The following is a 15683-nucleotide window of genomic DNA, read 5'->3' on the forward strand; positions in this document are numbered from 1 at the left end:
AAAGGACATGAGGAATTTGAGATTTGCCCACAAACAGGAAAACCATTCTCGGAGACAAGTCTTTGAGAAGATTCAACTTTATGCTTTTCCAATTACCAACAAATTTGTGAGTAGACACATGTTTTTTCTTCCTTTATTTCATATTGTTGTTGTTGTCACTGTTGTAACTGTCCGCCAAGATGTGTTAACCCTTTAGTCTTTGAACCGGCCATATCCAACCAGCCAAAATATTCTACCTCCAGATCTGGTTTCTCACTCCGACAATATCATCATCATCATGATCATCGTTTAACATCCGTTTTCCGCGCTAGCACGGGTTGGACGGTTCGACCGGGGTCTGGGAAGCCAGGGGCTGCACCAGGCTCCAGTCTGATCTGGCAGAGTTTCTACAGCTGGATGCCCTTCTTATAAAGTAACAGTTGCCTCATCAAAACTTCAAAGCTACAAGATAATGCATGATTCATTCAAAACAAAGGGAATAAATAAGGATGCCATTCGACAGAGCAATCTGAATGCTAAAGGGTTTCAGAATGACACGTCACTTGTAGAATCCAATTTTGGTAAAATTTCAATGGCTGAATGCCCTTCTTAACCCTGGGGTACCATTATTTTCATAGGATGTACTGGGTATATTTTATTGTAACATCACCATGAGAGCTTTGTAGGGTCTCTGTTGAAGGTAGTGAGACCAAGCAGGGGGTGAATGGAAGAGCGAGTGGTTATAGGGGTAGAGTGAGTGTGTGATGAATGAGAAAGTGATTGGAGTTGGGGTGTGGAGTGTTGGGACAGTGGTGGTGGGCAGGGGAAAGGCAGACAGTCAGAAATAGCAGCTGTGTAATGTTGTGTGGGAGCAGGCATGGGCAACCTTTTTCATGGAGAAGTAGGCTGCGTAAGGCATGGCTCATTATCAAGTGTGCCACTTTACTAACGAAGTTGCAAGGTAATTCTTTAATTAGGCATGCCACTCAGAAAGTTCCATGGGTTGCAGATTGCCCATGACTATGTTAGAGGGAGATTGTGTTGTAGATGATAACAGAGATAGGAGGAGGTGAGAGAGAGGAAGAAAATGTTGGATGTCAATAATTGATGGTTGTGGGAAGAGGGAATGATAACAAGCAGCAGAGAAAGATTGAAGGGGGGGAGGGGCGGTGTGTCAGATTTGAACAGTTTTGGTGCTAATTCTCATCCCTATACATCTTGATGAGAGAGAGAGAGGAAGGAGGGAGGGTGAATGAGGTGGTGGTAGATGTAGATGCTAGAATATATCTGGGGCCCTAACAGGTGTTACCACTAAAGCTCAGAGTAGACCTGGGAACAACCATTGTGGCCAAGTGGTGGGTCCACACTTTTCAAAGCCCTGGAACTCATGCATCGAGGCCTGATTACTGGATGCAGTTTAAAGATGAAAGAGAGCAATGATTATGTCATATCAATTATACAGTATTAATTACATAATGAAAGAACCATAGGCATCCGGCCTTAACCCTGGGGAACATTATATATATGTATATATAATAAACAAGCCAGAATTTGCTAGGTTCAGGGTTCAGTTCTCTGTAATGGCTACTAAGGATATTTACCTGATCTTCTAAGCTGTTTCCACAACTATTCTGCATTTGAGATTTCCTTCGTATATATGCTTGTATATGTATGTATATATGTATGTAGATAAAATATATCTTCATTGAATATTTGTTATTTCTCTTTGCAGCCATTGTTTGCTTTCCAATTCAAAGCTAATTATGAAGAGGATGGATGGTCTATATCTGACCAACTTGCTGAATTTAAACGCCAGGTAACTTCATTTTTTAATGATTACATTGTTTGTTGGGATCTGAAAATTGTGACTTCTGCTCTATATTATAGAAGAGTCAGTTTCCAAATCCAAATTCTTCTCCATGTCCCCTTATGTTTTACCCATGGTCTTAACAAAGCCCTATTATTATCAATAATTCAGTGTCAGTATATAGTTTGTTTCCTAAGTAAGGCGTTTAATTTTGCCTGTCCAAATTTCCCTGAATTAACAAAAGACAGGTTCCACACTTCATAAAGGAGTGGGTAACATCTGGCTGCAACCTGTCTTGCTTCAGTGAACATCTTCCCATTCATAGAAGCATAGAAAAAAATGGAAGGAGGACAAAAAAACTCACCCCCAAATGCAGTAAGGTTACTGTGTTATTGATAATTATTTATTAAGCTTAATTTATTCCCTTCCTTAAGCCCTTCACTTTCTATGAAGAAAAGGCCTTCAGTGACCCTTCTCTACTGTTCTCTGCTCTGACCTGTCTTTTCTGCTTCCCTCTAGTTGGGTCCCTACTTTTTCAGCCCTGCCTCAGTATTTCACCTCCAGCTCTTTTTAGGGTGTCCTCTCTTTTATTTCCCTTGTGAAATTCAGAGCAGGGCCTGGCATAGCATGTTTCCATAAGGAGTCACTGACTGACATAGTCTAACTGCAATTGTATCACTTCTCTACCAAATAGTATATCATCACTTGTACCTCTCTCTTTCATAATTTTCTTACATCCGGAGATTTGACCTCTCACAGCCTCTTCCCACTTCTATCCTCCGTCTTCCTCATTAACAGGCAAGCCATCACCAAGAGCACATTACACGTTTTCATCCAACACTCATTAACCATCTGCATTCATATGTCTATACCAGTGGAGTGGTCTCTATTAATGCATGCATCAGCCAATACCATAAACTTACACACACACACACACACACACACACACACACACACACACGCATGTATAAATGTCTCTTTGAAGGCGTGGGTTCGTATCCCACCGCTGCCACAATAAAATTTGTCCAACCCATGCCAGCATGGAAAATGGACGTTTCACGATGATGATGATGATGATGTATTTGTGTTTCCTTTGCAGGGTATACCGAACACTTGGCGAATCAGCCGTGTTAACGAGAACTATGAGCTGTGTGATACATACCCAAGTTTGGTAAGTGTGTTGCTTTTATTTCTTTGTCTGCTTCCATTACCTCTCTCTCTTGGAACAGGTGGTCCATATGAGCCTGACCCCTATCCTCTGACCTGTCCAGCATAGGTGGTGGCTCCCTGCCAGGACCTTTTGCTCTGCTGGCATTGAGACATACAGACCACCACAGCCTGACCGTGACTGGACCATGGAGTGGACAGAAAGGCTTTACACTGCAAGGATTTCGATGTCTGAATGATGGCACTCTCTTGTTGAAAAAAATGTGATAAAACGAAACAGCTGTAGTGAGACTTGAACACCTAATCCCATGAACTATTCTGTTCAGTATTTTCTCCACCTTTACATTATTTCATCCATCATTGTTGACAATGACCCATGATGGGGAGATGACAAGGCATGGTGTGACTGACTGTGGCCAGTCAGTGTGGAAGGCTCTGCTGCAGGTCGGGCATTTGTGGTCTGTTGGGGCTGAAGGCAAGGTGCTGGCTCTGGACTTGGGTAGTTCATGTTTTCCCTGTGCCATTGCAATCCTGTTCTATTCATGGCACTTCTGTTGGTGCTGCTTCACCAGGCACGGAACTCTTGTGCTTGCATTTCCCAGGTTTCAGGGTTGATTTCTTTGCTCTTCAGTGTAGCTTGATTCACAGCAAACTGGCTTCCTGCCAGTTTGCTGTGAATCAGGCTCTTAGGGAGTTGCATGTCAGGCATTCAACCAAGGTCATTTTATAGTAAAGATTGTTTGCCAACATAACATGGCAGTCCTGGTTTAGGACTAATGTTGTTATAATTTAGCCCCAGGAGACCTCTTCTCCAGCTTGCTATATGACACAATCTGTGTCCTTACATTTTCAAACAAAGGAATCTAGCACCCCCACTCAGCTCAAAACAATATCTGTGAATCACGATTTCCAGGTTATTTCTCTTCATCAGCACAGAATAATTGTTCAGACTGCCATGTTATGTTGGTGACCAATCTTTACTACAAAGTACTGTTGCTGAATATCTCACGTTGTGAGATTAAAAATTAAAAAATTGTAATTTTCTCAGTCATTTTATGTCTGATTCACTCCAGCTATCTCTTTCTTCATTTTTCAGCTGGTTGTTCCCAAAACGGCTTCCGATGAGTATTTGCGTCATGTTGCTGGATTCCGTAGCAGAGGACGTCTTCCAGTAAGTGTTTTTAAAAATTTTTATTCTGTTTTGTTATTTTGTTTCTTCGAACAAATCACCATATTTACAAGAATATGACTTATAGTATAGTACTTATTCTATCGGTCTCTCTTGCTAAGTTACATGGACGTAAACCCACCAGCATCGGTTGTCAAGCAATGTTGCTGGGACAAACAGAGGCACACAAACACACACACACACACACACATATATATATATATTTTGGATTAACTGGTGCTAGAGTGAGCAATATAGTGACCACTCTCTTATATTTATTTTGTATATATATATATATATATATATATATATACACATACATACATACACGACAAGCTTCTTTCAGTTTCCGCCTACCAAATCCACTCACAAGGCTTTGGTCGGCCTGAGGCTATAGTAGAAGACATTTGCCCAAGGTGCCATAATTTTTAAACATAGATTGTACCATATGGGTGCATAAAATCATTTTAAGTGAGGTATGTTTGGGAATAAATTGCAATAATATAATAGGGTATGTTCTTACCTCAAAAGGGGTTGATTATTGTCTGAGGGGTGTTGTTAAAATGAGGGTTACTAGGAGAACAAGGGACTCTATCTTCCATATTAAGGTTCATCATCATCATCATCATCTACTTGATAGTTTATCCTTACCTATTCAGAGTATTTTTTTTTTTCAACAGGTGATGTCATGGATCCACCCAGAGTCGCAGGCGACCATCACTCGTTCCAGCCAACCTTTGGTCGGAGTCACTGGCAAGCGGAACAAAGAAGATGAACAATACATTCAGATGATTATGGATGCCAACGCCCAGTCGCACAAACTGTTCATCATGGATGCTCGACCCAGTGCAAATGCCATGGCCAACAAGGTCACTGACTCTTCTTTACACATTCACACTCATTCTAGCCTTATCTCTTTCTCTCTTCCTCTCTTCTCTTTCCTCTTTCTCTTCCCTCTTTCTCTTCTCTTTTCTCTTTCTCTTCCCTCTTTCTCTTCTCTTTTCTTTTTCTCTCTTTCCTCTTTCTCTCTCCTCTTTTCCTCTTTCTCTTTCCTCTTCTTCTCTCTTCTCTTTTCTCTTTCCCTCTTCTTCTCTCTTCTCTTTTCTCTTCCCTCTTCCCTTTCTCTCGTTTCTCTTTTATTCCCTCTTTTTGCTTCCCCCCTTGTTGTTGTTGTTATGCTCATTTACAACTACCAAACAATGTCAAGACAAGGAGACACACACGCACACATAATCTAGCTGTAGAAACCATTCCAAAGCTAACATGTGTAGCCCAGCAGCTTGCAGGATTTCGGGTAAATCATCCAACCCATGACAGCATGGAAAACTGGTATTAAATGAGATAATGATGATATTTATATGTGTGTATGTATGTATATATATATATATATATTTGAAAAAACGAATAGAGATGGCTTTTGGGGGGATAATTTTTATTTTAATGATAATGTTTACAGTTACTCTAATGAGTTTCAAGCTTTTCGATAGCCGTTTTCAAACTGAAATTCTGTGGTTTAGAAGACTGTGTATATAGCAACAGACATTTTTCTTACAAGTATACAAATAAAAAGTAAAAATAGGAAACAAAAGATAGAAAAATAAGTAAAGTAATATATTTTATTTTTTATATTGGTTTTTTTTGCCAGATGGCAAAGAAAACTGGGAAAGTAGTTAATGGTCACAATAATCCTGTCTTTTATGGTATTTTTCAGGCTAAAGGAGGGGGATATGAGAACGAGGATGCTTATCACAATGCTGAGCTGATTTTCTTTGATATTCCTAACATCCATGTGATGAGAGAGAGGTAAATATGACTTGTTTTTTTTTTTTTACTTTCCATACGTGCACCCATATTCACACATTATAACACAGACAGACACACAAGCCCAATAATACACATATTTGCCCTCCTCCCACTGTCCACTTGCTCCAGATCTTAACACTGTCTTCCAAACATCAACACCTTTTGGATATCTTGCAGAATGACACACAATGGTTTTTTTTTACGGTATACAAGTCAAATTTTTTCGATGAAAATTTTCAGCCAAACAGTAGGTCAGTTGACTTATAAATAAACCAAGACAATTTTGGAGGACCAAAAAGTCTATGTGAACTACTGTAGGATTTGGAAAGACAACAATAATGTTTGGATGTTTACACATGTATCAGGACAATTACCTTTCTAGAACAATTCCCCCTGATGACAACTACCCCCCTAGGACAATTATCCCCCTTGGTTAATTACTCCCTCTCTAATATATTAAAAAGTTTTAAATCATCATCTGTTGTCCTTGAGGTGGGGTGGGGTATTGTCCATGGGGTGGTGAAGTAAATATCCTAGACTCATTTACACATTTACACAATATATACAGTAGTGGCTGTGTGGTAAGTAGCTTGCTAACCAACCACATGGTTCCGGGTTCAGTCCCACTGCGTGGCATCTTGGGCAAGTGTCTTCTGCTATAGCCCCGGGCCGACCAATGCCTTGTGAGTGGATTTGGTAGACGGAAACTGAAAGAAGCCTGTTGTATATATGTGTGTGTGTGTGTTTGTGTGTCTGTGTTTGTCCCCCTAGCATTGCTTGACAACTGATGCTGGTGTGTTTACGTCCCCGTTACTTAGCGGTTTGGCAAAAGAGACCGATAGAATAAGTACTGGGCTTACAAAAGAATAAGTCCCGGGGTTGAGTTGCTCAATTAAAAGGCGGTGCTCCAGCATGGCCGCAGTCAAATGACTGAAACAGGTAAAAGAGTAAAAGAGTATATGATATGTTGGCTTGTATGCCATAAAATATATTATACCACAATGTCCACAGTACTATGGTCAACCCTCAACATGTTACAGAGGGGCCAGCTGCTTATGTCCGGTCATCACACAACACTCGTTATTGTAATGTCTACAAAACCGATTGCTTGATTTGAAGATAAACCTTCTGTTTCTCTTTCTTTTTTTCAGTTTAAGAAAGTTAAAAGATGTCTGTTTCCCCAACATCAATGAGACTCATTGGTTGTCCAATATTGAGTCAACACGTTGGCTGGATCACATCAAGGTGAGCGAACAAACAGATTCCAAGTTCAAATTTCACCATATGTCATTGTAACAATGTTTTTTTTTCTCTTTTAATCTCATGTGGAGGTTCATCATATTACTAATTACCAAAATGAAAAAACTAAGATGTAAGATAGCAAGTCAAGCAACTTTATGTGGTTCTCTCATGTGGTCTTTGTTTTCTGACAGCAACACCTGAAACGACACAAGTGCGAAATGCTATCAGCCTCAGCCAGTGGCATGAAGTGTGGAGACTTGCCTGCATTGACCAACTGCTGGTCTCCCTAGAAAAAATTAAAATTTTTGCTCAAGTCTGCACATATATGCACAGTCAACATTGACCAATGGAGGTCCTACATAGTCACTCAGAAAGTGATAAATACATAACTTATGTCAGTGAGCCTGTTGTATTTGCTTTATCTCAATTTGGTTCTTATAATTATCTGCTATCACCTGGATTTGTTTGTTATCAGTTTGTTAGAGTCTCTCTCCAAGTCTAGCGACTTCTTCTCTGCATGGAGAGGTCATAGCTCCTGTACTATAAGACACGTGATTAGAATGTCACAGGAAAGAATTGCAAGACAGATTCTTCAAGAAAAGCTGACAGGCTGGAGACACTTGGGGCAGACCAAGAATCAGATGGTTGGATAATATTCATTGTCTCAGTTGGTAGAATTTGGGAATCCATCCGGGAAGTGTAAAGATGGTTTCTTCTGATGGAGTCCTGCAGAAAAGGTGCATGAAGACTCTACCCTGACAAATCCTCTCAGGAAGAGCAGCCAGAAAAGATGGATGAGTGCAGTTTGTCTGTGTCAGCTGGGTTTCTTGGATGCTTTTCCTTCTGTATTATGAGCTTGTGGTCATACAGAAACAAATTATTATCTGACACATTCAGAAATTGGATGTTAATTTGATTGAAAAAAAACCCAAACAAACAAAGAATTCATATTGATTATCTGTATAGATTGTTGTGCAGCCTTCTGGCTTGTCACTCATCAGTTCAACTCCTCCAACCCATGCCAGCATGGAAAGCGAATGTGAAACGATAATGATAATGATGATGATGATTGTTATTCAAACGATCAAATCCCTGTTATTATTTTTTTCTTCTTCTTGGATTCCAGCAAATTTTAGCCGGCGCTGTTCGTATTGCTGACAAAGTGGAATATTACAAGACGTCTGTGTTGGTTCATTGCAGCGATGGTTGGGACCGAACTGCTCAGGTAATTTATAAATAATTATTTGTGAATTTATATTTTCAGTTGGTTGTTGTTGTTGTTGTTGTTGTTTTAGTCTAGTCCAGCCCTGACCAAGCAGACTTACAATCAAAGGTTACACGGTTGTTCATTTCTGTGATTTCCAGGAATAGTAAAAGACTACGTCATCTAACGTTTTCTTTCAGTGAAGGCGTGTGGCTTAGTGGTCAGGGTATCAGGATCACGATTTTAAGGTCATGAGTTCAATTCCTGGCAGTTTGTTGTGTCCTTGAGCAAGACACTTTATTTCACATTGCTCCAGTTCACACAACTTGCAGAAATGAGTGGGACTTATATTCCAAGGGGCCAACCTTGTAACATTGTGTGTCACTCTGAATCTCCCTGAGAACTACATTAAAGGTACGTGTGTGTGTGGAGTGCTCAGCCACTTGCAGGTTAATTTCTTGAGGAGTCTGTTCCATTGATCGGATCAACTGGAACCCTCGTCATCATAACCAATGGAGTGCCAGTTAATGCTTTCTTCCTTTTTTTTTTTTTCTAAGAGATTTGGTTCTTATGTTTAGCTGATCAAGAAATTAATAGAGGTACCTAATGTTGGTGTTGGGAAGCCCCAGTCTTTGAATCGATCTATAGTAGAGATGACCAGTCAAAGCGAGTCCTAGAACTATGCAAGAGGCAATTATCTCTATATATATAAAAGGCAAAATGTCTGTGTGTGTGTGTGTGTGTGCGTGCGTGTTCTTTATACAAATCCACAATTTTTCAGTTAGAGGGCTCGCACTTTCTATGGTCATTCAAAGCCGTCCAAGTGTGGTCGTGCACATCTTTACATTTCCCCAGTCACCCCACAGAGCCATTAAAAAATCAATAGAAGTGACTTTTTTGTGAATTTTCTATCCAAAACCCAATCAAAATGCCCGAAACTTGATACGCCAATTGAATGCCAGCTAGCCGTATGTGATTGGTTGGAGATTTTGGACAGTACTCACGTGTATGTGCACACACACGCAGCTGTATATGCATGCACTAGCACCATGACCCGGCAACGCCAGGTCATAGTGCTAGTGTTGTTTATTTGATTCTTACCATAATGTTTCTAATTGTTTGATATTCCTGAGATTTTCAATTTCTCTCTCTCTAATCCACAGCTCACCTCTCTTGCAATGATTATGCTGGATCCGTACTACCGAACTGTGAAGGGGTTTGAACTCCTGATAGAAAAAGAGTGGCTCAGTTTTGGACATAAATTTGCTCAAGTAAGTGGAGACAAGATATTTGGTGACATATATCAAAATTAACTTCTTTACTTTTAATTACCAGAAAATATTATTGCTGAGAACCATTTTGTTTTGCAGCTGAAGTCTATAATTTTTTTTCTTTTTTTTTTATTGCCCACAAGGGACTAAACATAGAGGGGACAAACAAGGACAGACTAAGGGATTAAGTTGATTACATCGACCCCAGTGCGTAACTGGTACTTAATTTATTGACCCCGAAAGGATGAAAGGCAAAGTTGACCTTGGTGGAATTTGAACTCAGAACGTAGAGACAGACGAAATATCAATAAGCATTTCGCCCAGCATGCTAATGTTTCTGCCAGCTCGCCACCTTTGAAGCCTGTATAATGGTAACCTGAAGTTTGCAGGGAATTTTAAAATTGAATGAAATAGTGAAATATTACTCAGACACGTAGATATTTCTATGAAGAAAGTATCAAGTTCTTTGAAGAAAATCAGGCCAAAATCTTGAACATTTATGAAGCTGTTTCATTGTATTTAGATCTCCATTTTTACAACTTCCACATCAAGTTCAGATTTATATTTGTGTTATTTTATATCAGTCTTGATAGGGAACACCCAGTTAAATGTATTTTATATTCAAACCCAGTATATCTTGGATTACATTATCAATGTGTTCTTTTCTTTTAACTCAAAAGAAAGTAATTTGGAGCACTTTTAGCTGCTATTTCTTGTATGCTGAGAATCACCATGTATGCGTCCTTGTTGTGTCCTCATTAAGTACTGTATAAATGTAGTTGCCTGCGTATAACTTAAAAAAGGTTCGTACATAAAATTATAATCGGGTGTTCTAGTTTGACCATTTAGCAGTTAATCTAGTCTAAATATTCTGCCTGTTTTATGTTAAAACAGACCATATCCAACTTCTCACACCTACCCAACAATGTCAATCTAAAAATAAACAATCACATCATCAAAATCTCAAAGACATGAGATAATCCCTGATTAATTCCAAACAATGTGAATAAACTAGGAATACATTCAACAGAGTTACCTGAAAGCTGAAGGGTTAAACACGGCCGATTAGAGAATGGCTTGATTTGTGTCATAGAAGCAGGTGGGGTCTTAGATATGTTGTTATGAAACAATTTAGTCTGGTTTAAGATTGAGTTAAAGTTTTAATCAAATACACATCGTTGTAGGCTGAATTCCAATTTCAATTTTTTTCTTGCAGAGAATCGGGCATGGTGAAGACAAACACTCAGATGCTGACCGTTCTCCTGTATTTTTGCAGTTTATTGACTGTGTGTGGCAAATGGCCAATCAGGTAATTAATCTTAAAATCTGGACAATGGACAGGAGTACAGTAATAAGAACAATAATAAATGATTGAAGAACAAATATATGGTGCATGTGTTTATTTGGCAAAAAAACCCAAAAAGAAAAAAAAATATTACCATTCTGAAATATAACAAAATCTTAAAATCACTGTTCTTTAATTAATGATGTAATACAAAGAACATTAGAGTGAAATGGTTATCGGTAATCACCTTCACTAATTAGGTTTGAGGGTGATTTGATCATCATATTGTGACTTAAAGGGATGATAAAATACTGTACAGATTACAAGATTAAATGTATTGAGACTTGGAGAACTGATTAAAACTGATGGACTGGGGTTGACTCCTTGTTACCTTTTTTAGTTCTGTGGCAGAAGTGCAGCTCAGCACTGAAGACTAACAAATATAAAACCCATGCTGTAGGTTCCCAAAGTACTTGTCTACAGCCAAATAGACTGAGCTTTTATCGGCCCGGGGCTATAGCATAAGACACTTGCCCAAGATGCCACACTGTGGGACTGAACCACTGCGTGGCATCTTGGGCAAGTGTCTTCTGCTATAGCCCTGGGCCGACCAAAGCCTTGTGAGTGGATTTGGTAGACGGAAACTGAAAGAAGCCTGTCGTATATATGTATATATATGTATGTGTGTGTGTGTATATGTTTGTGTGCCTGTGTTTGTCCCCCTAGCATTGCTTGACAACCGATGCTGGTGTGTTTACGTCCCCGTCACTTAGCGGTTCGGCAAAAGAGACCGATAGAATAAGTACTGGGCTTACAAAGAATAAGTCCCGGGGTCGATTTGCTCGACTAAAGGCGGTGCTCCAGCATGGCTGCAGTCAAATGACTGAAACAAGTAAAAGAGTATATATATATATATATATGTAGCTGTAGAAACCATGCCAAAGCAGACATTGTATTGATGCTCCAATGTCTGCTTTGGCATGGTTTCTACAGCTACGTGCCCTTATATATATATATATCATCATCATCATCATCATGGACGCTAAACGATGACGATGATGATGATGATGATATATATATATATAAGGGCACGTAGCTGTAGAAACCATGTCAAAGCAGACATTGGAGCATCAATACAGGTGTCAGATCTTTCAGATTCTGTAAAACCATCCAACTCATGCCAATAGAGAAGATGGATCTTAACAGATGAAGATTGTGTGTGTGTGTGTGTGTGTGTGTGTGTGTGTGTGTCTTTATTTGTGTGTGTGTCTGTGTGTGTGTGGTCCTCTGGTCACATGGCTGGTGTAAAGTATCTCTGTAAGCATTCTAGCATCAGGGAATTGATTGTAATGTCTTTATGTAGCACGTAAATAAGCACCAATTACTCTCATGGAAGGGCATCCGGCCATAGGAACCTTGCTAAACCAAACAGGTTACCGGTTTTCAGCCAAACCATCTAACCCATGCCAGCATGGAAAGCAGACGTTAAACGACGATGACGACCATTAATGCTTCTTTTTTTGTTTGATTTCAGTTTCCAATTGCTTTTGAATTCAACGAATACTTCTTGATTACCATCATGGACCATCTGTATTCCTGCCTCTTTGGAACATTCTTGTACAATTCGGAACAACAACGAGTCAAAGAGGTACAGCATTCAGTTAGAATTTCTCCCTGAACACCTCCCACCCCAACCCCCACCCTCCAACCTATTCCATTAATTTCCCATCTGTTGCTTTCTCGTTTTCTTTATCACTCTCTCATCTAAAACTCCCAGACTCTCATCATATCATTCACCACTCTACTCTCGCTCTGTCTGCTTCTTTTGACGATGCCTGAAGCCAGCTCAACCCACCCCGGGTGGATGCTGTCTCAAGTCAAGTCAAGTCTCTGTTATAAGCGATGGAAAAGCATTCAATCTGTCTGTATTCCATTACTGTTTCTTTATTGCTAGCCATCACTCTTTCTCTCTCTCTCTCCCTTCCTTGATCTCTCTCCTTTCTCTCCCTTTATCTCTCTCCTTTCTCTCCCCTCTCCCTCCACCCCCTCTGCCTCTATTTCATTACCCCCTCTCTCTCTCTCCCTTCCTTTATCTCTCTCTCCTTTCTCTCCCTTTATCTCTCTCCTTTCTCTCCCCTCTCCCTCCACCCCTCTGCCTCTATTTCATTACCCCCTCTCTCTCTTTCCCTTCCTTTATCTCTCTCTCCCTTCCTTTCTCTCTCTCCTTTCTCTCCCTTCTCCCTCCACCCCTCTGCCTCTATTTCATTACCCCCTCTCTCTCTCCCTTCCTTTATCTCTCTCTCCCTTCCTTTATCTCTCTCTCTCCTTTCTCTCTCTCCTTTCTCTCCCCTCTCCCTCCACCCCTCTGCCTCTATTTCATTACCCCCTCTCTCTCTCCCTTCCTTTATCTCTCTCCTTTCTCTCTCTCCTTTCTCTCCCTTTATCTCTCTCCTTTCTCTCTCTCCTTTCTCTCTCTCCTTTCTCTCTCTCCTTTCTCTCTCTCCTTTCTCTCCCCTCTCCCTCCACCCCCTGCCTCTATTTCATTACCCCCTCTCTCTCCCTCCCTCTCTCTGATTGCTCTGTCTTGCTGACAGTTTCTCTGGAAATATTCAAAGAACACAGATTTATAGAATTCCATGTTTACACTTGTCTCCTCACTCGCTGATCCCCTCTAATCTTCTCATTCTATTTATTGTATTAAGGAACTGAAGACAAAGACCCATTCCCTGTGGGGTTACATCAACAGCAGCGTGGAGGATTATCTTAATCCTCTCTATGCCACTTACCTAGACCAACATGTCTTACTACCAGTTGCAAGTATGAGGCAGTTAGAACTTTGGATTGGATATTACTGCCGATGGAACCCATGCCTAAGGCCACAGGTAATTGTTTTGTTCTTCTTCTTAATATTCTTGGAGTTCTTTCGTAAATCTGTTTACCATTTTTTGGTGTGTGTGGATACTCTTTTACTCTTTTACTCTTCTACTTGTTTCAGTCATTTGACTGAGGCCATGCTGGAGCACCACCTTTAGTTGAGCATATCGACCCCGGGACTTATTCTTTGTAAGCCCAGTACTTATTCTATCGGTCTCTTTTTGCCAAACCGCTAAGTGACGGGGACGTAAACACACCAGCATCGGTTGTCAAGCAATGCTAGGAGAACAAACGCAGACACACACACACATACACACACATACATATATATATATATATATATATACATATATACGACAGGCTTCTTTCAGTTTCCGTCTACCAAATCCACTTACAAGGCATTGGTTTGCCCGGGGCTATAGTAGAAGACACTTGCCCAAGATGCCACGCAGTGGGACTGAACCCGGAACCATGTGGCTGGTTAGCAAGCTACTTACCACACAGCCACTCCTTTAGCATTTAAACCAACCATGTCTGGCTCAAATATTCTCTCTGTTTTATGTTCAAACTGACCAGATCTGGCCTCTCACACCTATCCTACAGTGTCATTCTAAAAATAAGCAAAGGCTGCGTGTGTGGCTGTGTGGTAAGAAGTTTGCTTCCCAACCACGTGGCTCTAGGTTCAGTCTCACTGCGTGGCACCTTGGGTAAGTGTCTTCAGCTGTAGCCCCGGACTGACTGAAGCTTGTGTGTGGATTTGGTAAACGGAAACTGAAAGAAGCCTGTCATGTATACATGTGTGTGTGTGTGTTTGTTCCCCACCACCACTTGCCAACCGGGGTTGGTGTGTTTATGTCCCTGTGACTTAGTGGTTTGGCAGAAGAGATCAATAAAATAAGAACCATACTTAAAAAGAAAAAAGTACTGAGGTTGATTCATTCGACTAAGAATTCTTCACTGCGGTGCCCCAGCATGGCCACAGTCTAATGACTGATGCAAGTAAAAGGAAACAGATAAATGACATCATTGAAATCTTGAAGCTATCAGATAATGCCTGATTAATTTAATGCATAATTAATGCATTTAATGCATAATTAATGCATTTAATGCATAATTTAATGTCATAATTTAATGCATAAATTAATGCACAATTTAATGCATAATTTGATGCATAATTAATTTAATGCCTGATTAATTTAAAACATGAATGGATAAGCATTTCATTAGAGAGAGTAATCCAAAGGCTGAAGGGTTAATGTGAGGACTGCATTTAAAGGCTGAGCAAAGAAAGACCCGGTTGGTTTGGCTGCACATTAAAGCTGTTGGCTGTTTATGTATGGAAGCCAATCACACTGGTAGCACCCAAGGCCTTCTACATGTTTCCCAGTCTACTGGCAGGAGTTGGAGGAAGAGAGGACGAAGCCACAACTCCCAGGCTGCTGTTGTTATAAAGAGCACCACAGGATGATAGCCATTACTTCCCTGCATTGTCATCATCCCATTGCCCTGGTCCTTTTCACTCAGTCTCTCTTCTAGCTGCCAAGGAGGAGACAACCCTTTGGTGCTGGGGAACAGACACCGAATGGACACAGAGCAGAGAGGACTCTTTAGTGTTGCTGTGGACATGGCAACCTCTCTGGTGTTGGTGCTATGATGAAATGCAACCAGCTCACATTGTCCAGTGGTTGGTCATACCTGTTCTCAGACCATAGTCCTAGACTCCAACCTTTGCTGCAGCATGCTGGTTTCGTGCCCCATGTCCCATCTCCTGCCTCATCTCACTACTTTTCCTCTCTGTCTGATCAACTCCCTTCGAATAAGTCTGCCACCCAGGCACAGGTAGGGTCCAGCTGATGAACTCCTGCAGCTTTTGTCCACCCATT

The 15683-nt window shown here is 40.6% G+C and overlaps 1 protein-coding gene across 4 annotated transcripts in view; it reads left to right on the top strand.

The window, feature by feature from the left end:
- Nucleotides 1-15683, top strand: part of LOC115218476 (myotubularin-related protein 2) — a 95208-nt gene that overhangs the window by 78647 nt on the left and 878 nt on the right. For all 4 annotated transcript variants that reach the window (XM_036508502.1, XM_029788318.2, XM_029788319.2 and 1 more), the window contains 12 exons: nucleotides 5-106; nucleotides 1712-1795; nucleotides 2886-2957; nucleotides 4050-4124; nucleotides 4802-4990; nucleotides 5833-5924; nucleotides 7076-7169; nucleotides 8293-8391; nucleotides 9534-9641; nucleotides 10858-10950; nucleotides 12461-12574; nucleotides 13629-13808. In XM_036508502.1, the coding sequence (XP_036364395.1) occupies nucleotides 5-106; nucleotides 1712-1795; nucleotides 2886-2957; nucleotides 4050-4124; nucleotides 4802-4990; nucleotides 5833-5924; nucleotides 7076-7169; nucleotides 8293-8391; nucleotides 9534-9641; nucleotides 10858-10950; nucleotides 12461-12574; nucleotides 13629-13808 (1302 nt within the window). The remainder of the gene's footprint in view (nucleotides 1-4; nucleotides 107-1711; nucleotides 1796-2885; nucleotides 2958-4049; nucleotides 4125-4801; nucleotides 4991-5832; nucleotides 5925-7075; nucleotides 7170-8292; nucleotides 8392-9533; nucleotides 9642-10857; nucleotides 10951-12460; nucleotides 12575-13628; nucleotides 13809-15683) is intronic.

This window comes from Octopus sinensis, linkage group LG13 (assembly GCF_006345805.1).
Source record: "Octopus sinensis linkage group LG13, ASM634580v1, whole genome shotgun sequence".
NCBI lineage: Eukaryota > Metazoa > Mollusca > Cephalopoda > Octopoda > Octopodidae > Octopus > Octopus sinensis.